Source organism: Telmatherina bonti (assembly GCF_933228915.1).
Source record: "Telmatherina bonti genome assembly, chromosome: 3".
Lineage (NCBI taxonomy): Eukaryota > Metazoa > Chordata > Actinopteri > Atheriniformes > Telmatherinidae > Telmatherina > Telmatherina bonti.
The window spans coordinates 16,412,817-16,439,246 of record NC_136621.1 but is presented as its reverse complement, the minus strand read 5'-3'; the positions used below and the strand labels follow the sequence as shown (position 1 = coordinate 16,439,246).

Here is a 26,430-nt window from a genome sequence, read left to right as displayed (position 1 = left end):
GAACAATCTCAGCTGGCTGGCTGCTCCTGATTGGACATTGCTGTCAATTTAAGCTATCTGATTGGTGGAAAGGTTGACAGGAAGTGGCGTCATCATCACTGCTGCGTTAAAGTAGCAACACAGTAGTGATAGCATCATTTTTGTGATTAAAATGTGATAAATAGTTGTGTTATCGTTGATTATTGTTGATTTACCATATAGAATCTGAATAAACACTTCATTTCATGGCTTGATTGTAAACCTCCTGGACAGGATATAAATCCATAGAAAACTTCAATAGATCAATTAAATGGTAAGCTATCCATCACAATATACCCCACAGAGTTGCACACTACAGTTCCTGAGAAACTTGATGATATAAGTGATAACACTCCAGGAGATCTCTTGCTGTTTTAAAGGTTAAAATATGTGGAATGAAAAAAGGAAGGAAGTGAAATCAGTGTCCAACACTAACAGAGAGGAACCTGTCCAAAGAGAAATAACTTGTAAAACATCAGAAAAACAGAACTTACACCAAAGATAAACGCCTTAATACTTTGCAAATGGATTTAGCTACAATTCTATAAAATGATAAACAATAGTTTAACAAAACAAAAACTGATCACATGCACAGCATGCACATGCACAGCAAAAATGAGCATTTTTCTGTATTTTGGTTTAAATTTTTGTTGCAGGTTCAAAAGAGACTCATTCAGTTATGTTACCTCTGATCAATACCTTTGTTTTAAATGTGAACACCCATCACCGTCTTGCTGGTTATTTCTGCAGAAAAGTTCTCTGCTTATGTGATGCCGACGTTGAGGTTTTTGTCAGACAAGTAACTGACAGACCGGTGGGAAACTGCAGAAATGATTCCCTGAGACGATGTTATGGACTCAATGTCGGCATTCCACTTTACTTCCTCCTGTCAGACACAAAAGATGCTTCATTTTGGTGTATGTGTTTAAACCAGTGTTGGGGAAACAAGGTCATGGTATAAATGGTGATCATTCCCGGCATCACCTCCCATGCAACACCTCTCTGTGTATGTGTGTGGACTGGGGTTCACCTCAGTCCACATCAGTCATGAGCTCACAGACAAAGCTGCTGCCAGAAGAAGTGAATCTGTTTCAGTTTAACACGTTTCTGTTAGAAGTTAAACATTATTATACCATGGTATAATCAGAATACTCGATTCTGATTGGCTGCAGGTTGTTGTTTAAAAAGTAATATTGGACACCAGTTTAAAAAAAAAAAAAAGTTCCGTCAAATAGCCCAATAGTTCTAAATCAGTGCGCTGGCTCAAACAGCAGTTGGTAACCGTGGCAACAGAAATGTTAGCGACAAACGGGCAGAAAGAATATCTGGACTGACAACGTCAGATGTCACATAAACATGATAAACATCCTCCCCGATTTCCTTCATATTGTGAAGAAATATGCATTTCAGGCAGAAAAAAAATCATCTTTTCACTGGAATCCGTTAAGAGGAGGGGGATGGCACTTCCGTTCAACACTTTTATCTTTCAGACTCATCACCTGACGGCGCGCCGTGAGCACATACACACACTCTCGTTCATACACACTGAGCTCCGCACAATTACCCCTGGCTGCAGTGTGCAGACAGAGGCGCATCATCATACCCGATGATGCGCCTATTTGTTGCAAAAGTATCTGCTGCCGAACGCGCTGCAGGTGCTCTCAAAGCCGGTTACCTTGGAAACGCCACAACAAAAGACATTAAATAGTCCGCTCTACCCTTTGTTGTGAAAAACATTATTCTAACAGCAAAAACAACATGAGTAATTAATCCTATATTTTATTTCCTTTGTGAGTGACCATGGTATAAGCGGGATAATGCCCTCCGAGATTTCCATTATCAGAAATTAATGGACTTCGCGGAGGCAACCGGACGCCCCCGCGTCGTCCATTAATTTCTGATAATGGACACCTCGTCGGACATTATCCCTTACTTAATTTTGGGCCAAAACAGTAAAGATTTCACAATGTTTTTGTAATTTCAGCTCTAATGCATCCATACCATCCTACACCTGCGCTTTAGTCCCAAGTTTGTTTGGGTTCGTTTCTATTGGCAAGCAATGCCTGAAAATACTTTTTTTTATACCTTTTTTTGGTTTTCTTTTTGGTTTTTTGGGAGGGTTTCTTTCTGGGGGTTGGCTTCAACTTCTCAGCCCAGAGGGAAACAGACCTGCAGCCCGGAATTTTCTCACTAAGTTTCCGGTCTTTTTGTGTATAAAACTAAATCTGTTACGATTTTACAGTTTAATCAAATTAAATTTTTTTTAAACAAAAAAAAAAATGTTTTGGATGGCTTAGTTTGCACCATGATTGAAATGTGGTGACAGTGTGTTGATTGTGGATAAAGTTGTCAAATTGCTCATATAATAAGTCTGAGGAGAGGCGATGATGCTGAGGGTTTGTTTTGTTTTTTTTATTTTGTGAGATTAAACCGGTTCCATCACAATGTATGGTGTATTGATCCATGATCATGGGAGATCAGGAGGTGAAAAGCTACGACCAAACCCTGTCATGTGACGCAGGTGAGCGTGCATCTGTTTTTGTTTGTTTTTTTGTTTGTTTGTTTTTGTAAAATAAGATGTGCATATTTTACAATGTTCTGATTAAATTCTGTTGCTTTAAATAAAGTTGGTTTCCACTTCTTAACGATGATCTGGTCGATGGTTTCTAATGGTGTGTTTACAGTAACCAGCTCTAATTTGGTTGAGATGAACTTTGGTTTGATGCCTGTAGGTTATTAAAGGAGTCTGAAGCAGAACACGATGACGTGAAGAACAGATGAAGAAGGGACACAGCTTAATGACAGATTGCTGCAGAATTCTGATCCATTCTTTTCTTGCAGATGACTATTAGTGTGTTTTTTATATTGTCAAAATTACTGGTGTTATCCTTTTATATTCAAATCCAATCAAGGTCAGTGAAAACATAGATCTGTGTGGAGGAGCTTGACTTGCCTACAAAGAGTCACAGAGGAAATGCAAGATCCTTATAAACACGACAGGTATAAATATGTATTTATTCCACTGTCCATGAAGCTTACCACCCAGCAAAGATAACAATGTTAGTTATGAAGGAATCTACCACCATTTTTTACTAGTCTTCATTTATTTTTGCACACAGACCTGATTAACTGTTTTTTTAATTGTTAATCTGTGTCTTATGTTGGTTTTTGTCTTGGATGTCTTCTCATTGTTTATTGATCTGCAGATTTTATTGTTTCACTTGTGTCAACAGTTCCCTTTAAACGGAGCTAAATTTCTCCTCAAAGGGGAACAAAAAAGAAGTCTTGAATCTTGAGTCCTGAGCTCACATCTATAAAATGCCCATAAACACACTTTTCAGAGGTGCTGAAACAGTTGTAGCTACAAAGTGTGGGTTAACTCTGGGATGTCATCAAGCTTTATGTGGGTGGGGTGGCTCTGGATAAATCATTTCCTCACCTGGGTCAGTAGTGCTGAGACATATGTCCATTTATCCTGTTATTTTGTGAGAGAGAGTTTGTGTTACAGTGGGGTCAAGGGGTGGGGTTTTCTGTCTATTTTTTGTGTGCGTGTGTGTGTGTGTGTGTGTGTGTGAGATAGAGAGAGAGAATGATAACATCTGTGTGCATGTTTTGTGACAAACTTGGGTGTGATTGTGCCTGTTAAGATGTAAAATCTATGGGTTTTTTTTTTTTATATTGAGCCCTTTGTACTTTTGTACCTGAAAAGTGCTTTAAAAACAAAGTTTGATTTGATTTGATGTGCATGCAAAGGCAGATGTCCCAAATCTTTTTGCCATATTGTGTTTTTGAAACCTTAAAGGTGTAGCATGGAACAAAACAATGACAGCAAAATGTAAAGCTGTGTTTCTATTGGTATCGAATCACTTCACTAAAATACCTTTTTTCTCAGAATGAATCATTTATATCTACTAGTTGTAAGTCCACATACATGGCAGCTGCCATATTTCTACTCTGGTGTCTCTGAACGGACAAACGACTGTGTGTGAAGCTTAAGGGCACGTTCACATCAGCCATTTTGATTTGACTCTGAGTCCATTTGCTCGGAAAGTCCGCTTCGTTTGGGAAATGTGAATGCACAAAACGAATTCTGATTCGAACCAAAGAAGCAGACTCAGTCTGGTACAAAGGCAGGTCTCAGCCCATTTCAAGTGGACCAAATACAGGAAACAAACTACAAAAAAAGTGACATCCTGCATTTGACATAGCAATGCATTGTGGGTAAATAAATAGCCATGGCGTTAAGAGTCCTCTGTCTCATCTGTTGTTCATACTGCATCCATTGTTGCAGTGTATTTCTGCAGTATAATTGAATAAAACAAAATAAAAAAAACAAAAAACAAAAACAGCTATAGTTTTGTGCTGCATATTTAACTCGCAGCAGAGTTTTTTTTCTTTACATGGATCTTGTCCTCTCTTTTGCCAAATACTAGTGCAGCACCACCTTTGGTGGGAATGGGGTAATATTGTTGTAAAGGTTTGGCTCGTTTGACCAAAGTGCAGTGTGAACGCAATCTCGGCCTGAATGGATACACCCCCCTACAACTGAGCTGAGTCCCCAACCGGACCAAGTCTAGCAGACTATCCTGGTGTGAATGCACCCTTAAACTGCCGCAGCTTTGTTTGATAGCTACCAGACCAATGTTTAAGGATAAGTAACGACTTAAAAGGAACTTTGAAACAACAGTGAACATGTACATAATGCCCATTCATCCATTTTCTTTCTTAGTCCTATTAAGGGTTGCGGGGAAGCCTGAGCCCATGCCAGCAACCTGGATAGGTCGCCACACCATTGCAGGGTCTGTACATAATGCTGAAGTAGTTATTTGTAGTGAGTCGTCGCTGCACTTGAGGCCATTGGATCCACTCATGCACAAAAACAACGTTATGTTCGAAGAAATTTTGGTCAATGATGGCCATTATCCATTTCCAAATGTGCTATGTCAGTCTTTACTACTATATGTTAGCAATTCTGCCCACTGGACCTTCAAAGGTCTTCAAAGGCTTGAAACTCTAACTATCACCACTCGGGGGTAGCATTTTACCAAAATGATGAGAAAGTAGTTAACCTAATGCACACAGCTTCTCCCTGTGATCTCCCTGTAAGAACAACAGACCAACTTTTCCGCTCAGCCAGTCCAGTTGGATTCCTAGTCCTAATTTATATTGCATAACAATTAAAAAAAAAAAAAAAAAGACATCGAGTAGACAGAATTAATAATTAGGATATAGTGCAGGAAGAGGCAAAAAGCCAGCCTGGCTTATCCAGAGCCTCCACCAGAATGTAACCTAAAGCTTTTTTTTTCTTCTTTTTCTTTTTATTTGGTCCAGAAATCTTATTTCCCCCAAGATTTTAGAATCTGTGATGCATAGCAATGATGGCAAGAGCTTTTCTAACTGTTCAGCAGCACTTTCAGTCTTAGTTTATGAGTTCTGTTGTTTTAAATCTCTTGTTTCTTTAGAATTTGCTTTAGTTTCCAGATATCCCGTTTAACCTGCTGTTAATTTCTGGTTCCTTCCTACACACTGACTACCTCCTCTGTTTTTTCTCTTCTTGTTTGTTTTTCTGCTCAAATTACACAAATCTAAATCCCATATTTTGCTTCCATATCCATCTGAATGTGGACATGAATGCAAAAACATGTTGCTTTAGGTCTTCTTGTTTAAAAGTCGTGAATTTCAATTGAAGATACAAATGAGACAAGATTCTGAGAAACTTTACTGATGGTCCGATGACTGTAAGTAATTCTGTCACATCCTTCTGTTGCAGCAGCGTTCAGTCAGTTTATCCTCCCCATTATGGTTGCTGGGTTCTGTTCTGCAGCCTGAGGTGCTGAAGCTCTCTCACCTCCAGATTTCTCTTCAAGAAATCTAGGAAGGATAAGATGTTTGATAAGAAGTCTAAAGAAGGTAAAGATGTGCAGCAAGGATAAAGGGAGAGTGTGTGGGTATTCCCAAAGCTGATATTCTGCAAATCATAAAAGTTTAGAGACAGCTCAACTTCTTGCTTATAGAATACATTTTATGTGTTATTTGTGAGGCTTCCATTTGAACAAGACAGGTGGAGTTTAAGGTGGTTGAGGAACATGAAAATAAACACGGAGTCTTTGAAAATTAAATGGGTTGACTGGCAAAACATCAGCAACATGACTGGGTATCCAGGGAGCATTTCAGAGAAGCAGAGTCTCTCAGATGTGAAGATCGGCTGAAGTTCACCAGTCTGAGATAAACTGGATCTAAAAATTGAACAATTTCAGAAAAATGCTCCTCATGTGCAGTGAATAGACAGAATAATAAGAATATTCAGAAAATCAAAACAGCAGGGCGTCACTACACCAGTTTAAAGTTACTTTAAACGTACTTTTCTCATTGTTCGTCCTTTAAAAATACAGACATGAGACTGCACATTTCCAATAATAAGAATGTTCATTTGATTTTGTCCCTGGACAAGTACAGCTATGTCATATAAAGCGAATAACCTGATGTTAGCATGAAGCTACATAGCACTGGTGATTTAGCTGTATGCTAGCAACACATTTGTTTTAAGATAATGAGGTGAAACCATGTCATATTCAATTTTAAGTCACTGTATTTCAGGACAAAACAGCCCCCACCCCCCAGCACCTGTCAATTAACCTTTTTTTTTTAAACTTGTTGCAAATATTTCCATGGTTTTTGCATCAGTGTTACAGAGAGAGAGGCACAATCATGTTATTTCTTATGCTGGCTCCACCCCTGTACCGCAGCCAAGATATTTTGGAGTAAAGGTTGTAGTCAGCTAAATATTGACAAAGTTTTTAATCAAACTTTCCCAGCTTGGTTGTTTGGTATTGAGTGTAAACATCTATGGAAGTAAAGAGGTTTGTTAGCATGTGAGTTTAATGGTTAGCTATTGAGTGTGAAAGGCGACATGCAGAGACTTTAAGGTTGATGTGCTGCCACGTATCCGTGCATGTGGTCCAACAGCATTTACAGACAGGACACACACGTGTGTGGAAGAGGAATACACGCTTGATGACTCTTTGCAAAATCTGCTGTCAGACTTATCTTTTTTTTTTTCCTTTTTGTGGTGTGTGTTCTTAAACAAACTGATGAGCTCAGGTGTGCAAACCCACCAGGGGGAGGAGTGAAAGAGAAGAGGAGGTCCATTAAGAGGAGGAGGGTGGCCACAACAAGCTGGATAAAACCTGTTATTATTATCCTGCTGTTTACTTGAACTCCCTCTGTGTGTGACATACTTTCAGTGTTTGTATAGACTGATAAATATGAGAGAAAGAGAGAGAGAGAGAGGGAGGAGAGAGCAAGGAGGAGGAAGGGAACCACAGCAGAGAGAGAAAAAGCTCTGATTGTGCTGCAGACAGCAGAAAGGTGAACACAGAGAAGGACGAGAGGAAAGAAAGAGAGGAAGCAGAGGGAGGAGGAAGACAAGGTGAAGCCAGGATCATGTCTCTAACGGGGAAGGTTGCTCTGGTGACCGGAGGGGCTCAGGGTATCGGCAAGGCAGTGGTCTATTCACTGCTGCAGAACTTTGCAAAGGTTAGTGCTGTTCAGTTTGCAACACTATGGGTAGAAACTTTCCTGCTTTTCTCTGTTGTTTACGTTCTGACATCTGGTTCCGATCTCTACATCTGCTGATCACTCACACACACACACACACACACACACACACACACACACACACACACACACACACACACACACACATAAGCTGATTCTCTAACACATCACCTGGCTTTGATGAATCTCACGTTTCTGTTTTTAACTCATCATTTGGTACATTTAGTTTTCATTAAGACAGGAAGTAGTGTTTTAAAGATAGAAGTGTGTTTCAGAGGCTGTTACCATAAACTTCCTTTAGCTTATTATCTATTCAGCTCTAACACATTTTATATGAGAGCTGTCAAACCACAGCGGTGACACAGAAAACTAACCAGAAATCAGTTGTGTTCAAGCAGCTGCAGAGAGGATGGTTAACTTTGGAGTGTGTCTCCTCTGTCCTCTAGGTGGCCGTTGTGGACCTGAACAAGACCTCCGGCGAGGAGTGCAAAACACAGCAGGATGCTGAGTTTGGAGATGGAAACTGCATCTTCATCCAGTGCGATGTGTCCAATGGCGATGCGCTGGCAGGTAAACTTAGAAGACGGAGCCATGTCAGCCTCCTTGCATCCACTATGTAAAAAAATGGCTACTTGGATATAAAAAAATAAATAAATACGTAGGAGCCTCTGATGGGATAAATAGTGTAACAAGTTATTTTACCTCTGGAAACGTACATTTAATCATGGAAAAGATGTTGGTCTGTTTAAGAAGGGCCAAATCATTGGCATTCATCAAGCAGAGAAAACATCCAAGGAGACTGAATAAACTATGACAACTTGGTTAGGAACTGTTTGTTACTAAAAACTGGAAAAAATAGTGGGAAACCATCATCTGCTGTGAAGAAAGGTGGTTAAATAAAAATCCTGAATCATGACGACTGGTGATCATTTAAATGTTCAATGAGATCAGATGGAAGAAAGACACTGGAACTCAGGGCCATGTTTGGTACCGAAAGAGGGAACATTTGTGTACAAACAATGTGAAGGTGAAGGGAACTCAGGGACTGGGACAGAACAGCTGTATAGACATAAGAAAACCACTAATCGGTAAGGAAAATGGTTCCAATTTGCTATTGAGCATAAAGATTTGAGTCTGGAGTAGTGGAAGAAGGTGATGTGGTCTGATGAGTCCAGGTTTACCCTGTTCCAGAGAGATGGGAGCATCAGAGAAGGAGGAGAGGCAGAAGAGACAAGTAGTGCACATCTCACTGATTCCACTGTGTCTGACCTATTGTGCTGAAGTGGGGAAGTATTTCTGCAAATTAATGCTTAAAGGCTTATTAGCAGAAGTAATTACCATCAAATCCATTATTCATTCAGGTAAACTTTTTAATGTTTCTTGAGATAATGTCTCATACAAATTATGCATAAAGCACATTGAAAAACTTAAAAAAAGAAAGCAAAAAACAAACTTAAGAGGTAGAGAGCTGGGTTTTTATCATTTGTTTTTATTTCTTTTATTTCACCTTTATTTAACCAGAAAGGACAATGGAGAACCAGTGCACATTTACAATCATGTGTGGTTCCAGTCATTCAGCTGTAACTTGTCCAATTTATTCTGTTGTTACTGGTTCCAGTCATTGGTTTCGGATGTAACTGGTTCCAGTGAGTAGAAGCTGGTGTAACCTTCATTAGAAGCTATAAACTGGAATGAGAAATGGCTGATGGATGTTCAGGCTTCTGGGATGACTGAGTTAATGTAGGTACTGGAGCGTGATTTCCAGTATCATTATCCATTATGGATAATGAATAAAGAGCAGTGAGCTGTGTTTTTTCATGTTGTTGTTGTTTTCCATTTAACCAGTTCAGGTCTTATAAATAAACTGGTACCAGTGGGTTAGTCTATGGAAAAGAAGCGATGGATAGTTTTGGATGCAAGTGATATTGCAGAAAGTAGCGCATGTGGCAGCATGTAGATGGTATTTACTTTGTGAAGATGACAGTTAAAAGCATTTCTATGGATAATGATCATCAGGTGCTTTGCAGAGTGTTAGAAAGATGATTTATTACGTTACAAGTGTTGATGTGTACATGAAAGGAGGGGGACCTGTCAAGCCAGATACTCAGGTATTTATAAATGTCAATGAACAGAATATATGAACCATCCAGAGAGGGTTTTGTGAGGACGGTTTATCTGTTGTAGTTTCTACTGAAAATCATGCATTTGTTTAATTTATGTTTAAGAAGAGATAAAGGTTAATGAAAACCAACTGCAAACAATTGTGTTGTGAGGAAGGCAGGGAACTGCTCAAGGATGGACTGGAGATATACAAAATGGTTTTAGTCTGCATAGAAATGAATGTGAAACATGAAAGAGTCCAAGAGATCCAACAGTCGAAGTTCAGGTTTCCCTGAAAATAATTTGATGACCTATCAAAACAAAAGAAACATGACAAGGCAGCTCCACTGATTTATCTTTTCCCTGATTGGCCCAAAATGTCATAGGCTATGTAAGAACATCCATGCATTATTTCTCATAAGAAATCCTACAAACCATTTGTGACAGCAGCCTGACCACCGTTAATTTGGTGAAATTATGATATAAAGATATAAAAAACAAAACATTTGAAAGTTATGTGAAATGAAGGACAGACCCATGTAACATTAACTCAAATGTGTTGACAAAATATTCAGGTTCAGGGTGTTTATAAAGATGGAGGCTCATGTGAGGAAACTTTGCATGATGTGTATTTTAACTCTCAAGCATGGCTCCACTGATGCTTTGGAGTGCTGCGTTTGCAGCACTCTGATTTCCGGACTCTTGCAGTTATATTTTGATGCACATGAAAGCACGTCTCCACGATCTCAGTCTTGTCTGTTAACAGCTGCAAGTTATGTTTTCTACGTTAGAAAGCTTGTGGCTTTATTTAGCCGTTCTGAAACCAGAAGTGCCGTACAGACACCACAACGAGGCTCCGCCACTGACTCAACATTGCCCTGATCTCCGTGGTCCCCGTAAATCATTTTAAACAATTACATGTTGCAAACACATCAGTAAATGTTGCGACCTCAAGTTTATTTTACACATTTCCACGGGTCTTTATTAAATAAACTAGTTTATGAAATAATGAAGACGTAAAAAGATTACATTATGGTCAGTTTATTTGTGTGTTATAGGCTATTTTGATGACAGACTATATCAGCCTTACTTTATTTTAATTTTGATTCTTTGTGTTTTGTTTTGTGTTTTGGATAAATAGTTATATAGAAAAGGCAAGTTCACTTAAAAATTAGTCTTATTTCTCCCTTTTCATACTTGTACGTGGATTATATTACAGTAATTTGTTCCTGTCGTTTTGTCTCAACAACAAAATGAAAAAATAAAAAAAACTCAAACAAACAGAAAACTAAACTGCGTGCAGCTAAATGTGATACCTGCATAGAGAAACTACGCCCAGACACTGAACTGTCCTCACACATTTGGAGTTCCTCATGATGAAATAGAGAAAAGATCTTGAAATGAATTGACAGAAAGGTTTCCTTTAAACAACTTCTCGAACGGAGTAAACCTTTCTCTGCTTCTGCTTTTCTGTAGCTGTGTTAGGGCTGATGTGTGTGAGCGCTGGTGCATTGAGGTGAAAAAAAAAGAGGGCGAAGCTGTGAATTTAAACATGTTAGAGGAACGGGGAACATAGTTTCTTCACAGTTGACATTTTAGAGTAAATTCCTGCAGGGAAGAGGTTGTGGGTTCTGTTTGGTGTTGCTGCTGAGGATCTGATAGTGTTGATATGGACACAGTGTGAGTCTGAACAAACACACTCCGTCTGTGTTTGTGTGTGTGCGGTTAAATCCGTTAAAAGTCGGTATGTTAATTGCCGGTTTTCTGAATGGTAAAAGCTACAGGTGAGAACAGGAGGTTGTTTTTCCACCTCAGGTTTCTCCCTTCAGCTGTTCATCCAGACATTTCTGTCATCTCATCGGGAGATAAACAGATCTCACTGTAAATTGTGATGGTATGCTCCACATACTCTCACTGTTTACAGTCAACTAACGTGTCTGCAGGAAGTTTGTCCTCATAAACACTGAGACAAACTCTTTAAGCCTCCGGGAATTCTTCTTCTCTGATCAAAAAGAACAGAAAAGCAACACAAACTCCTCCATTAAGGAGTTTCTTTCCAAAGGGAGATGAGAACAAAGATTTGGGGCTGATTCTTTATTTCTCTCAGTGATTTCACAACTTCAGAGGGTTTTCTGCAGATTTGGTTGCAAATTGATGAAAATGTGTTTATTATCAAACTGCACTTACGACTCCAAATCAGAAAAAATCTGGCACAGTTTTTTTAAGATTATAAATGTCTAGAGGAATCAGTTTGTGCCTAAATGTGCAAAAATCATGGAATAGTTTAAAAATAAAGTTCCTCAAAGAAAGACTGAAGGATTTCCATGTTTCTCCTCTGCAGTCAGAATGTCATTAAACCATTCAGCCAGTCTGGAGGAGTGTGTGAGAACCAGCCTAAACTGGACATGGTGATCTCTGATCCCTCAGACAGACCTGCATCCCGAGCTGTCATTCGTCACCAGCTGATAGAACCACACGAACAAGGATTACTGTGGAAATCTTCATCAAGCTCTATAATACAGAGTTACATCTATAGATGTGCCATCAGACTTTACTGAGCAGGAAAGAAGCTGCAGAGTTATCTGGGTCCAGACTGGCGTTGAATCTGGGTTCTGTGATGGTATGGGGTTTGATCACAGAACATCTGCAGCCAGTTTCTCCATAAATTGAGAATTTTCATGCAGTTTTATTTATTCATCAGATCTGTAACGTGTTATTAGAAAGGGTCTGTAGAAGCGAAGCCATTGTGCCTTCTAAACCATAACTAAATGGTTTATTTACCTATTTAAATTTAGATTTAACCTTTAACCTGTAGGCGTTGTCTTTGTGGGACAGAAGCCTTCCAGAAGACTGTGGACCAGTTTGGACATCTGGACATTGTCATCAACAATGCAGGCATCAATAATGAGAAAAACTGGGAGAAAACCATACAAGTCAACTTGGTAAGAAAACAACAGGTTGAATCCACATTCATTCATTCATTCATTCATTCATTCATTCATTCATTCATTCATTCATTTTCTTAACCACTTCCAATTACTGGTTGTGGGAATTCTGGAGCCTATGCCAACAATCACTGGGCGAGAGGGAGGGTACACCCTGGACGGATCGTCCATCCATCACAAGGCCACTATGGACATAGTAAAGTTAATTTATTTCTGGTTTTAACCCGTTTATGAGGCCAGAAGTCACACAGTGTGACTAGTTCTGTTTCACAGTGTTTGATTTGTCATTGACTGAAATCTGATGATACAAATACCAGGTATGCACATAATAACTCCACAGTTAAGAACATGATGAAACAAACCACTGCCTCAACAAACCAAACACTCCTTCTCCTCCTCATGTTTTTTGTTCGTACATCATGCTCTCACTAGAAATGTGTGGTGTCGTACAAAAAGGTGCAGCTGTCTTCTTTTCAGCTCTTAGTATTGAATAAAGTTGAATTCTTTTTTTTTTTTTTTTACCAAGGCTGTCAAAACTGAACCAATAATGCAGAGATTAATCTGTGAAATTAGCATCTTTATTTATTTAAACACAATACCACATAAAAAACAAAGGTAGAGCACATGTCACAAAAAAATCTAATTAATTTTATGCATTAGAGACGATTATTTTTGGCATGTAGATTCCTTTTAACCAAATCCACCAGAAACTACTTTATGGGCCTTATTCATGAAGAACCGACAGTTTTCCAGCCTTACATGTTGAGGATGGCTGCAAGATGACCATTTGGGAGGTCACGAAAACCAACGTATGTTATCTTAGGGCTCCTGGCTGAAAAAGTTTGGAAACCACTACTACCATCTGTCCACCAATCCCAGCTGATTGTGGCAACTCTAGTCAATCTGAGCGCTTCCACCAGAAATGCCAGTATTTCTAAAGAGTTGTGACCCTTTACTTACCCAAAATTAGCTTCAATCTAAAGCAGAACCAATTGTTCAGGAAGGAAGTCAGCCGATGGAAAGCAAAGTCGATCTGGTCAATTTTAGAACACCATGTGTACTCTTGGAACATCAACATTATGTCATGACCAACGGCACAGACACCCAGGCACCGAGCCATCAGGTGAGAGAGGGTCTCATTTGATGCTTCACACCACTGGCAGGTTGAAGATGAAAATCCACACTATTTTGAATGACACCACACATCCCAAAAGGAATAAAGAGAAAGCACGTGAGACCCAATCAGGCCGGACAAATAAGCTCTTACTGGTTTCTCAAATACCAACAAGTGCATCAACTACCACACAATGTTGCTATCTTTGCATGATTGATTGATTGGAGAATCCAGCTGCAACGGAGATACTCTGCTCTGACACGTTCCTGATGTGACAGGATCTGTCATTCTACCAGCATGCTCAGTCGCACATTCATCCACCTCATTCAGATTCTCTGATGTTGCAAAAGACCCATCCAGCCTCATCCAGACAAAACATCTAGTTAAATTCGTCATATTTAAAACTTTAACCTTAACCATGAAGGCATCCACTATTTTGCCAAAATCACAAACCGCACAAATTATTAAGAAGAAATGGTTTCACAAGGTTTTTAATCTTCTTTTTCACTGAAAGATTATTTGAAACTGTGAATTTCAGTCTGTGAAACTCATTGGATGGAAGAACTGATGCCAACATTTCACAGAAGACCAGAGTTTCTGGTCAACCTTTGGCCAAGCAGACTGAGATGGATCCATGTGTAAAACAGTGTACAGATGTGTTTTCATTTATTCTACGACTCTTTAAATTTGCTGGTTTTCAGTGAGATCCAGAAGAGGCTAGATTGTTCTATATCCCACTGTTTCTCAAATGGGGGTATGCGTACCCCTGGGGGTACTTCAAGGCATTCCAGGGGGTACCTGAAATGTTTTGAAAACATATGTTTCTTTAAAACATCCTTAAACAAAATAATATAAATATAATGTGGTATAAATATTTTATATATTTCATCCAATGTAAGTACACATTCATAAACTGAATTTACATATAGTTTTACATCCTTTCATTCCTCCCAAAATCCCACATTCCGACGTGAATTGAACCGCATCCGTTGCTAGCCAAAGCATATTCATAAGTCACTGTCGCCTTGACAACGCAAACAATGGAGTCCTGGTTGAAGCGTCGTAGAGATTTCCATTGTTTTGCATGGTTAAAAGTTTAATAAACCAAACACAAATGACAAAGTGCTGTATTTCATGTTCTTTTTCTTAACCAAAGAAACTTTGCAGTGGTTAGGGGGGAAAGAAATATTTTACAAGGGGTACTATGTTGCAAAAAGGTTGAGAACCGCTGGTATGTCCCATTATATTAAAATTAAACTAAAAGTATCAGAAACTGGCTACAACACTGTCATGTCATTCTTTATTTGATATCTGATACAGATCATTATTATTTAATGTTGTGAAATTCAAATTAAATTATTTAGAGCTCCGATCTAAATTTGTTGGGACACAATGGTCGATTTAGGTCCCTACAACACATCTTTATGCCACCGTTTACCTGATACTAGTGAAAACCGTATTTTAGGGTGATTTGCTTTGATATAAACGTTGATTAAAACATATTTATATCAGACTGGTGTAGTTAGCTGTCAGCTCAGTGTTCACTAAATTCTGCTTCAGTCAAAAGATGCAGGAAGGAATAAATGAAAACTGTTGCGCGCTGGTTGTCATCATGCAGCGTGAAGCCGTTTAGAGCTCTGGTGCAGTCTTTTTATCAGTGATAATTTAGTTATAAAAGATGGTTTACTTACTGAGACATGCATATCATTGCATGTCTGAATGATTCAATGGTGCATTAAAAACCTCGGTGCAGAACGTTTTTATCAGCAAAAGATTTCCTGTGAAACCACAACTGTGAATACCTTTGTTTACATTTTTTCACTTCCTATTCACTAAGCGCTGTACCGTCAATGATCTTATCTGGTTCTATTCTTGTTTATTTGTGTCTTTCAGACTTCAGTGATAAGAGGAACCTACTTAGCACTGGAGCACATGAGTAAAGAGTACGGCAAAGAAGGAGGCACCATTGTTAACGTATCTTCAATGGCAGGTAACAAACACACACACACATGCGCATGCACAGACTGACATGGGGTTGGGTTTGTTTTTAATTGGACCATTAACGCTGATCATAAAGGTTCAGCAGATACCTGCAGGGATGAAACACTTTGAGGGACAGAGCCATGCAGCACTGACTCGAATGTGCTGAGAAAATATGCAGCTTCAGGGTGTTTATAAAGCTGGAGCCTTATGTGAGGAAACATCACATGTAAGGAATGATGTGGATTTTAACTTTTGAACATAGTCCCCGATGTTTTTAAGTGCTGTGTTTCCCGCACTCTGATTTCCTGAGTCATGTTTTGATGCACGTGAAAACACATCCACACAATCTCAATCTTGTCTGTCAATGGCTCCATACACCATATACATACACTTTGATACCATTAAGCCAGTATAATATTTGCGAGATCAAGCTTTTTTACCCACAAAGAAAAATACTAGTTTGGACAGGTACCTCAAGGAACTGACACCCCATGCCCCAGAGACTAAAAACATATATAAATAATGATGAAAGTTAAAACAAATAGTCCTCCTCTACCCCCACCTCTTTTCCCAGGATGTAAACAGTTTTGTTTACTTCTGTTCCTCTTGAAGTCAACAATCTCTTTTGTTTGATGTTCAAGATGAAGTGATTGTTTCTGGACCGTCTCACAAACTGACAGAACAGTTATCTGTACTCAGCTTTTTTCCCCACCACTGATACATCCCACAGCTGGAGAGCAACCAGAGTATCCATGCAGATGACACGACTCAGAGTTGTATTGGAAGTCTGAGGTGAATGTGAAAAGAACTGGGGAGAGTACAGTCCCTTGCAGTGCTTCGGTGTTTCTGAACACCACCTCAGATATATAACCCCCTTCTCCTCACAAACAGAACACAATCTGATACTTGTCTCCCCCCCCAATAGATACCAGAAATGAAAGCGATTACACTATCGTAGCTTTTACATTATATAAATAACGAATGTCCCTGAATATTTTCTTTATTATTATTTGTACATTTAGTTAAAGGGATAGTAAAAAACACTTTTCTTACCATTTTTGAGGGCTTGAGTCTTACAAGGTTACAGCCGGTTTTCTGTTTTATTCCTGACCACACATCCCTGCTGTTCTGCTGGAGATGTCTTTCTAACATTTTCCCAATGTACTTCTTGCAGTTATTAGTCTTTAGGTTGTTTTGTGGTGTCTTTTTAATCTTTTGCATCTTTTTCATGCCACTGGTGACCTAGGGTTTGTTTTTGAAGAAACATCTCCCTGTTCTGTATTTTAACTTAACCTGTCAACTATCATGACAGCAGAATGATGATCTGGTTGCTGTGTTGTGCCAAACAGATTTGCTTTGCCGAGAGGTACCTTTTGGGTGTGAGACTCCCCTTGAACTGGCTTGAAATGTAACTCTTTATTATTATTTTATTTTATTTCATTGTTATTTTTATTCTGATTTGTTTATTACCAAATTTACATATACCTGCTGGACCAGACTGGAGAGGCAGAATAAAGGAGAGGGTGAACAGGGAAGAGAATCAAACCCAAGCATAAAACCCAGACAACCAGACATTACACCTGAAAAGAAAGAGTAAACATCTTCTGGCCTATAAGAAAACATAGCAGGCAATCATCAGGAGCACCTGCAGAAAGAAAAATGACAAAACACCTCACTGTGGTGTTTGAACAATCCCTGTCCACATAGAAGTAGATATAATCTGTGACACACTTAGTCATGGTACTGGTGTCATTTATGTGGTCATCATACAGTAAATCTGGTTTACATAGGACATTCCAGTCTGTGGCAGCAAAGCACCTTCTGCATCTTCAGCTTTATTAGACCAGGTTTTAATAGCCAGTGTGATGACAAGTTGCTGCTGAATGCTGGTTCAGAAACAATCATATTTTGGTTCTGCTGGTTCTACAACAACTCACCTCTGTACAGACTGGAGATGTGTCACCTTGTTTGACTCATAATTTATTTATTGACCTTGATCAGACAGTCACCATGCATGCAACATACCCACTGAAGCCCTAAAAACCACTTTACCCACTTCCCAGATTCAAGTGTTGGCAGTATCCCTTATCAGCCGGTAAATTTGTGATCTTTTACTTTATCTTCTACTTCTCTCTGCTACCAGTGTGAGAGAAAATCTGCAGGGTACATAATGGTTAAGTTAAATGTAGACACAAAGACCAAATGCATGACAAATCACACAAACCCTCTGCCTCACTTGGATCTTTACAAATGTAAAGCATTGGCAAACATAAATACACACAGGCCTCAGCTGTTAAATTATGTAATACCTCAGATTTCTGTGGGAGAGAAACATGACAGCTGACCAACCCTGAGGACTGACCTCGCTGGAGGGTGAGGTAGGTCCTCAGGGTTGTGCTTCATTTCCCTGAACACTCACTGTGCTGTAAACCATGAAAGCAGTTCAAAGTTAAAGAGTAATTAATGATTCAGTAGTTTAATTTGTCTGTTAACGCTGAAAGAGACACAATCTGCAGAGATGGAGCTGCAGGGGTCTGAAACACTCGCCCCGCCAGACTTTATGTGTTTCTGACCAGTTTCTGAAGCTCGTCTTGTGTAACTATAATGAGGCAAAAACATAAACTTATATTCACTCTAACCTAAAAGTACTGGAACTGGACTGTTCTGCTTCTCCAAACTCTGCATCAAACACATTTCATGAGGTAAATATTGATCTACCATTGATTTACTTTTCTTTTACAAATGAGTCATGATGTGTAATTCAGGCCTAAAAAAGCTCTTCAAGAGTCATAAACATCTTCTTTCAAGAAAGCCAACATCAGATAAGTAATAGGTTAACCTTGTTCCTGTTTGGTTTTTCCAGTGTGGAAACCCTGCAGCGTTCCTCTGTGAGGTGGAATATTACTGGTCCAATGTTAGCTTCTCATTTCCCACCACGATCATCTTCCCTTTTTCTTGCAGTCTTTGTTCCCTTGAGGCCTCGGTGCTGCAGAGGAGGTCAGGTTGGTTTTCAGGTCAGTTTCCAGCAGAGCAGCGGCTGGAAAATACACATTAACTTTCATGTTTGCAGATGCAGTGTAGTTCTTAAACCTGTGGAGGCCGATGTGATGCGATCCCACTTGGATTACATTGAAATCGTAACATGTAGCGCCACATGATGTTGTTGACTGTGGGTATTTATATTGTGCCTCCTCAAAAAAAGACTTATTTTACACTCTTTCTGTTAATTTACCACATTTTACTGCTGTTATAAAAGTGAATGTGAAGCATAGTTAAACCTGTAAATCATATTATACCATTGCAAAATTAGGTATAGAGAACAACGTGATTGGAGGGTGTGGAATTTACAGCCTATTAATAAACTTTTAGTCAACATCCAGCATCTTTTAGGAGCTTACAGAGGTAGATAATGTTGCCATAAATAAAAAGTGGCAGCAACAAGCCATTTCCAGGTGTGGAATAAAAAACAATATTTATTCATAAAGAAAACACACATTTGGTTTCAATTTCTTTAAAATATGGTTTATGAGGGATGTAAAAGAGAGATTTCCATTAGACAGGATGAATCTGTTTTCATAGGAGGCTAAAAAGTCGTGGTCTCTACAAAGCAAGGAAACGTCCGGTTCATTTTTATTTGAAAACTGCATACGTTTGGTTTAAGTTAGTGGGAATTTAAAATCAAACAAATCCAACTAAATAGTATCAAATGTAGACGGTATCATTGCACAGTGATAAACAGATGTGTCATCAGCATAAAGATATAATGATACTGGGCCACACTGCTAATAGCTCACAAAGACAGTATAACTCAACCTTGGACCGCACTGTTGAGACAAAAGAAAGCCCACAGTTCGCTTTAAGGTCTGCACTGAAAAGCCTCTGACATAAACCCGCCAGTCTACCTTTTATCCACAATGGAGTGTATTTGAGTAACAAGGTAATGCACACGTTTCACCACTTTATCTGTACCACCGAGGGAAAGGACAGCATAACCACGCTATAGAAAACAGTCACTTCCTTACTTAGGGGGATCTCTGGGAACATACGCAGTAGGCCCAAAAACTGAGTATACAGCAAGTCAGTAAGGTCAACTAGAACACAGATGACTGCTGTATAAATACGCCACACGCAACATCTCTATACTTCCTGTTCCTTGGAAAGTGCTACATGTTTTCATACAAAAGACAACTTTGGTTTCAGCCTTCTGCCTGAAAGTGTTAGTTTACCCTTCATCCTGTGTCTCCTCGGCATTCTGTGAAAGTGTGTGTTCTTTATACTAAAATCTTGCATCGAGGGGATCTTCTTCTTGATGGACAGCTGAGCTTCTTCTAATCTCCTGCTGGAAGTGTTTTCTTATCCTGCTTGTGAGATAACATCAGTATGTGGAGAATGTGTATGAACGTAACATACTCGCTAGTCTTTCACCAAGCAGGACTTGTCCAAACATGGTCAAACTTCGCTGCCTCCAGCATATTGTTTTTGGGAAGGGGGGTTCGGGGGGAGACAAAGGTCATCCTGGAAGCAGAATTCTCTCTTCTGTCATTTATTCAGTGTCTGCAATAACCTGCCTTTCATATGATGAACGTTATAAAGTACTTCACTCTGTACTCCTATAGAGTTTTCCTGTGTCTGTATTTTAAGAAACTACTATATATACATATTTACCTAAACATGTACAATGTAGTTATATTCTCATATCTCATTAGGTGATTTTTTTTTTTATCTCCAATACTTTGTGCAAATCCTGATTCAGTTGTCATTTCTTTAATCAAATAACTAATCAGCCAATCACGGAGCAGCACTTCTATTATTTTCTGCAACAAGTTTTCCAGACCACCTCATTCCCATGTCATTTTGGTGGAGTGGACCCCTCCATCTGGTTGTGATAGAAGAGTAGAGGCAGGGGTTTAGACTGCAGATATGCTTACATCAGATTTGTGTTGCATTTCACTCTCCACACCCTTCTTATTGTTACACTCTCTCAGGCAACAGGAGAAAGAGGAAGAGAAGGCAGCTGCAGAGAGGACATAGTTACTTGGTATTTGTGCAAAACTGCAGAGAAGAGTTCGACTCTTTCCTTTTATAGTTCAGATGGGCTCTGTATCAATGAGCACTGTCAGCAGGAAGCAGTGAAAGAAAAAAACTTTCGCACACACATTACTGGTGAGGACGCAAGGACTATCCAGGAGTTTTAGATCAGTGACGAGTAAAGCTTGAAATTGTAAAAACACAATCAAAAAATCAACAGACAAACAATGAAAAAAATGTATATTTTCATCTTGGTAAAGCTTCATGGGAAGCTCAGTGCATGATGTGCTGGAAGTTCACATCAGTACTGCATAAAGACATAGATTTCTTTTAATAAAGCAATAATTTAATATATTTAAACACACACAATTATTGCTTTATAAAGGAATAAACATTAGAAATGGATCTTCAGTGAAAGTATGATGTGAATTTTGCCAGACGTAACTATACTTATGTTTATGATTAAAAGGGTTTCATGGTGGTGTAGTGGTTAGCACTGTATGGCCTTGTGGTGGACTGTCGACCTGTCCAGGGTGTCCCTTGCCTCTCACCCAGTGACTGCTGGGATAGGTTCCAGCTTCCCTGCCTCTCTTAATTGGAATAAGTTATTAAGAAAACGGATGGATTTCGCACAATTTATTTAGTCATGTAGACGTTGAAAAGTCGACTTGATGAAGTTCAAACTGAACATCAGAATGAGGGCGAAGGGAGGATTTAATGGACTTGGAACATGGCATGCTTGTTGGTGCCTGATCCTTACCCACCCATGTGAAAGCTTCAGATCATGAGCTTCAGTTCGAAGCCGGATCGTCTGAGCTCCTGAAGCGGTTGTTCTGGAGCAGACTTGAAGTTCCCTCATAATAAAGCTCCGCTAACCTGCATGTTTGTTCCTTTTTCTAATTATTTTTCAGCCTTTCTGCATTCCCCTCATCAGCCCGTCTACACCGCCACGAAACATGGAGTCATCGGCTTCAGCAGAGCGATGGCGGTGAGACCCCCACACAGTGAAAACACACAGAGTCAGATATGCAGGAGAAGTGTGTGGTTCAGCAGTTCCTCCTGACATGGTTGCAGGACGCATCAGATCAGCACAACTATGGCGTCCGGATCAACGTTCTGTGTCCGGCCTTCGTGGACACACCTCTGCTGCACTCTGTGGAACAAGAAGACAACATGGGAAAGTTCGTCAAGTTCAAAGACGAGTTCAAACGAAGCATGAGCAAGTTTGGCATTTTACAGTGAGTTCACTCGCACTTTTTCTTTCATGAAGTGAAGTTAAATTTACAAGACTTGAGTCCTAAAATAAAGCCTCCTTCTTACCTCCTTAAAGTTTCTGTGATCTGATGCAGAATTCACTGTTAAACCAGTAACTGTGATCTGATCTCTGACCCGAAGACAAACACGAACTAAAGACGACAACCGTGTCAGATATTTTTACATGGAGAGTAAAGAGAGCAGAGAGGAGCCCAGTGCATCATGGGACATGACCCTGCAACTTTGGCATGTAGCAGCAGAACTAAATGGATGGATAAAACATAATTCTATCTAGAATACTCCTCCACTAAATAAGAAACCCAGCAGACATGAGTACAACAGGAAGGCAATATTTTACTTGCAATGTTATGCCATTAAAGGTGGAGTATGTAAGATTTTCAATATTTTCTAAATTAATAAACTAATAAAATAAATACAATCATAATTACAAAGTTTTTTGAACATGTAGGTTCCAGTCTGTTCATATTTGATGCGTTATTAAATTACAAGTTTAATTCATGACAAATGACAAAAGGGTCTTTGTCATTAATTAAACTTGTTTAACTTGTCTAATTATGATTGTAGTTATTTTTTTAGTTAATTTATTTTGAAAATATTGAAAGTCTTACATACTCCACCTTTAACAACAATGCGAAGTGGAAACCGTCAGTATTCGTTTCTACGGTTCTTTATCATCATGCTGTTTGTGTAGAAGAGCAAAGGTTAAGTTTCCCCTCCAGGTCGTTGGTTCAGTGGAACACAAGTTCATGCATGTCTCTTGTCTCTGATAACTTACAAACAGGTGTGTTTGCACAAAGTTCACTTTGCCTGCTGACTGAAAATGGGCCAGGCTGGCCCAACTGTTCCTCTCAGGACATATTCATGAAAGAAACAGACCATACAAATGTATAGAGCATCATAAGTCATACAATGAGACATTTTTCCGGCAGTCAACAAGCCAGATCCAACTAAAGGATTCATCAGAAAGGACTTTTTTCAAGTCTGATCTGATGGTAGAGAGGGTGTCAGTTTCCTGAAGCCGAACTGGAAGTTGCTTCCACTGTGACGGGTCTGATAATGGGAAGATCTGCCTCCCAGTTGACTTTTAGAACCTGTAGACAGTGTTGCCAGATGAGATTGACAGTTTCCAGCCCAATCATAGCTTAAAACCCGCACAATCCAATAAAAACCAGCCAAAACCACAAAGTTGCCAGACACCCGTGTAAAACCGTAAAATATTTACACAAACAATAGAAAACACTCGTAAGTATCCAGAGCTTCCTATCTGCATCAAATGGCTACAGATAAATGGTTGACAAATATTTTATCGCAAATTGCAACCAACAAAAATCACAGTAAATCAACCAAATAGGCTACATATGTTCCAAAACACGCCATTGCTATGATTAATATGTCGCTAGGGATGCTAGCAGCTCTTTCCACACAGTGCTGAAAACGTTAGGTTACTATGGTAACCCCGGTTCTCTGAAAACTGAGTGAGGTATCTCACTATGGGAAGCGCCCTTTTTGTCGTGACCAATCACGGAAGCTCTATTACCACCAAGTCTGTCCAAAACAGACCAATCACATGTCTGGCACGGGGGCGCTCCACCCCTTTATCCGTGCCTGACATTCTAATGCGTATTTCTTCCACGTGCCATAAGTGATATTCACGAGGAAGAAAGCGAGAATCAGTATGTTGTGCTGTTTTCACAATACTAAAAAAAAAAAAAAAAAAAAAAACACTACTAAAAACCCGCCATATGTGGGCAAAAGCAGCCCAAATGTCATACACCCACCCAACACATTTTTCCCCCACCTGGTGTAACCAAAAGCAGCTCAAATGGGTGGAAAACCGCCCAACCTGGCAACGCTGCCTGTAGAAACCACAGGTAAACCTGCAGTCTGAGAGTCTGAGTGAAGGGCTCAGCCAGGAAAATCTGGCACTCTGAGATCTTTAAAATCCAGTTTGGTCACTACGAGCTTTATGTGTGAGGAGGAGAATTTTAAATTCTATTCGAGCTTATAAGGAAAGAAAAGAAGCTGAGACTGAAGAAGTATCTGCTGATAATTCTCATCAGAACCCTTACTGCAGCATTTTGGATCAGATGGAGTCTTATCAGAACTTTCCTGAGTCAGAACAATAATCAGGAATTACACTAGTCCAATCTGGAAGGAACAAACCCATGGACTTGTTTTCCTGCATTGCTCTGAGACAAAATGTTCTTCAGTCGGGGAATATTACGTAGGTGGGAGAAGGTGGTCATAGAAACCTGTTTTATATGTGAGTGAAAGGACAAGTCCTGGTCAGGAGGTTCAGGTACAGATCCAGAAACACCATCATGTTTCACAGCTGATCTTCTTTGCTCTGAACAAACCAAATCTTTAGTTTATCTCCTCCAGAGTTTCCTGATTGTAGACACGTGGACCCCTTACACCTGCAGTCGCTTCTTTCTGAACAAATAGCTTTTATGCATGATGTTTTGGTTTTTTTATTCAGTTCAGTGAGAGCTTGAACAGATTTATTGGCCAAAAGTAACTCAGAATGTCTATCAGCTCCAGGATGTTGGCTTTCTGCTTCCAGCACCGCTGCAGTTTCACAATGAAAATGATTGTTGAGGGGTATCTGTCATCAGAACAGAATGTGGAGGTTTCAGCTCTGCAGCAAGAGGGAAGTACTTAGAGCCAGCGGAAATTACTACCAGATGCGTGTATTTCTCATTTGGATATAAGTCAGTTTACACAATGTTACAATATCTTTTCGGGAGAAATTCCCCGGAGCATAACTGGACTTCAAGGTTTAGTTCTAGATCAGGGGTGTCCAAAGTCGGTCCTTGAGGGCCGCTGTCCTGCAGGTTTTCCATGCATCCATGTTCCAACACACCTGGCTAACACTGAATGGATCCAACAGCCAATGAAGTTCTGCACAGTGACTGATTAGCTTAAAGTGGAACTATTATGTGCATTTCAGGCTAATTTATTTTTATTTCTGAGACCAGAAGGGCTGGGATTGATCGAGTTATTGTCAAAAATCGCTTTATTTACTTCAGACCGACCCTCTCCGTAGGCTGTCAGATCAGCCTGTGGGCAAAACGAGTGGATTGAGACTCTTCCGCATTAAGCCCCGCCTCCCGCCACTGCACTACATCGGGAGCGCGCACCGCACCTGCTTTTGCCGTCATTGTAGCGTCTCATAAACAGAAGGATTAGGCTAATATGAACTCAATAAATACAATGTCAACACATAGCACACAGCCCTACATGTTGGAACCTGAATCAGACCCTGAAAACAAAGTGGAAAACAGCAACCCACAGCAATGAATGCAGCAGGATGTCTCTCTTTGGTAAACTCACCAGCCATCGTTGGAAATAACTTTATCCAACGTTTTCCACCCGCCTGATGTATTTGTACATGCCCTTGTTAACCAGTAGAAGGTAACCAATCACCGAACCTTATCCCCCGGGACGTCACAAGGATTTCCAAGTAGAAAAAACTCTCTAAAACGACACGTTTTTTGTCGCCATGGAAACCGAATGGAGAGAGTGCTGGAACTCAAACTCAAACTCAAACATGCGTTTAGGTGATAAGAAACGGTGCCGCTCACATGTCTGATGCGGATTCAACACTGTAACACTGTAGAAAGCTCAGAAAACTCAAAATACCATAATAGCACCCCTTTAAGTCAGGTGTGTTGGAACAGGGATTCATGGAAAACCTGTGGGATTGTGGCCCTCGAAGACCAGAGCTAGGCACCCCTGTTCCAGATCATGGGTGGGCAACTCCAGTCCTCCAGGGCTGCAATCCTGCAAGTCTTGGGAGATTCCTGATGCAACACGTCTGACATAAATCAGTAATTAGCAAACTTGTGCAGGGTTTGGCTTCCAGCTACATAAAAATCTGCTTAATATGTCTGTTTGGTGGCAGGTGGGTTTCAACAGGGAAACTCTTAACCCTTGCAGGACTGCGGCCCTCGAGGACCAGAGTTGCCCTCCCCTGTTAGATTGATAACCAGGTTGTGAGATGTGTTCTCTGAAACTGTGTTTCTCTGCAGACCGTCACTGATCGCTGAGGGCATGATGACGCTGATCACAGACAGCAGTTTGAACGGAGCTGTCATGAAGATTACCTGCTCAAAGGGAATCCACTTCCACACGTATGAACCCATGTCTGCCTGAGCTGCCAGAGTCCAGCACGATGAACAGGTCAAGAAGTCACCTCAGAACTGAGTCTGAGCAACTTTTCTATGCATTTTCAAAATGACATCATTGTTTTTACGCCTTAGGTTTCAGCACCCGCCGGTTGCTTAGTATTACTGGCCTCATTCACCAATATCTTCACAAAATTTTTCAACAATTTGTTCTCAAGTTGTCCTTAAGAAGTTTTCAGCGAGAACCTTCCGTCAGATTCACAAATGGACCGTAAAACTGTAC

At 39.9% G+C, this 26,430-nt stretch overlaps 1 protein-coding gene across 1 annotated transcript; it reads left to right on the top strand.

Moving 5' to 3' along the window:
• The first annotated feature begins 7,443 nt into the window (after positions 1-7,443).
• Positions 7,444-26,430, top strand: hpgd (15-hydroxyprostaglandin dehydrogenase). Its single transcript, XM_079264652.1, has 7 exons — positions 7,444-7,554; positions 8,022-8,145; positions 12,511-12,617; positions 15,628-15,724; positions 21,657-21,733; positions 21,820-21,983; positions 26,052-26,430. Exons 1-7 carry the CDS (start codon positions 7,462-7,464, stop codon positions 26,173-26,175), a joined length of 786 nt encoding a protein of 261 aa, XP_079120778.1. The 5' UTR covers positions 7,444-7,461; the 3' UTR covers positions 26,176-26,430.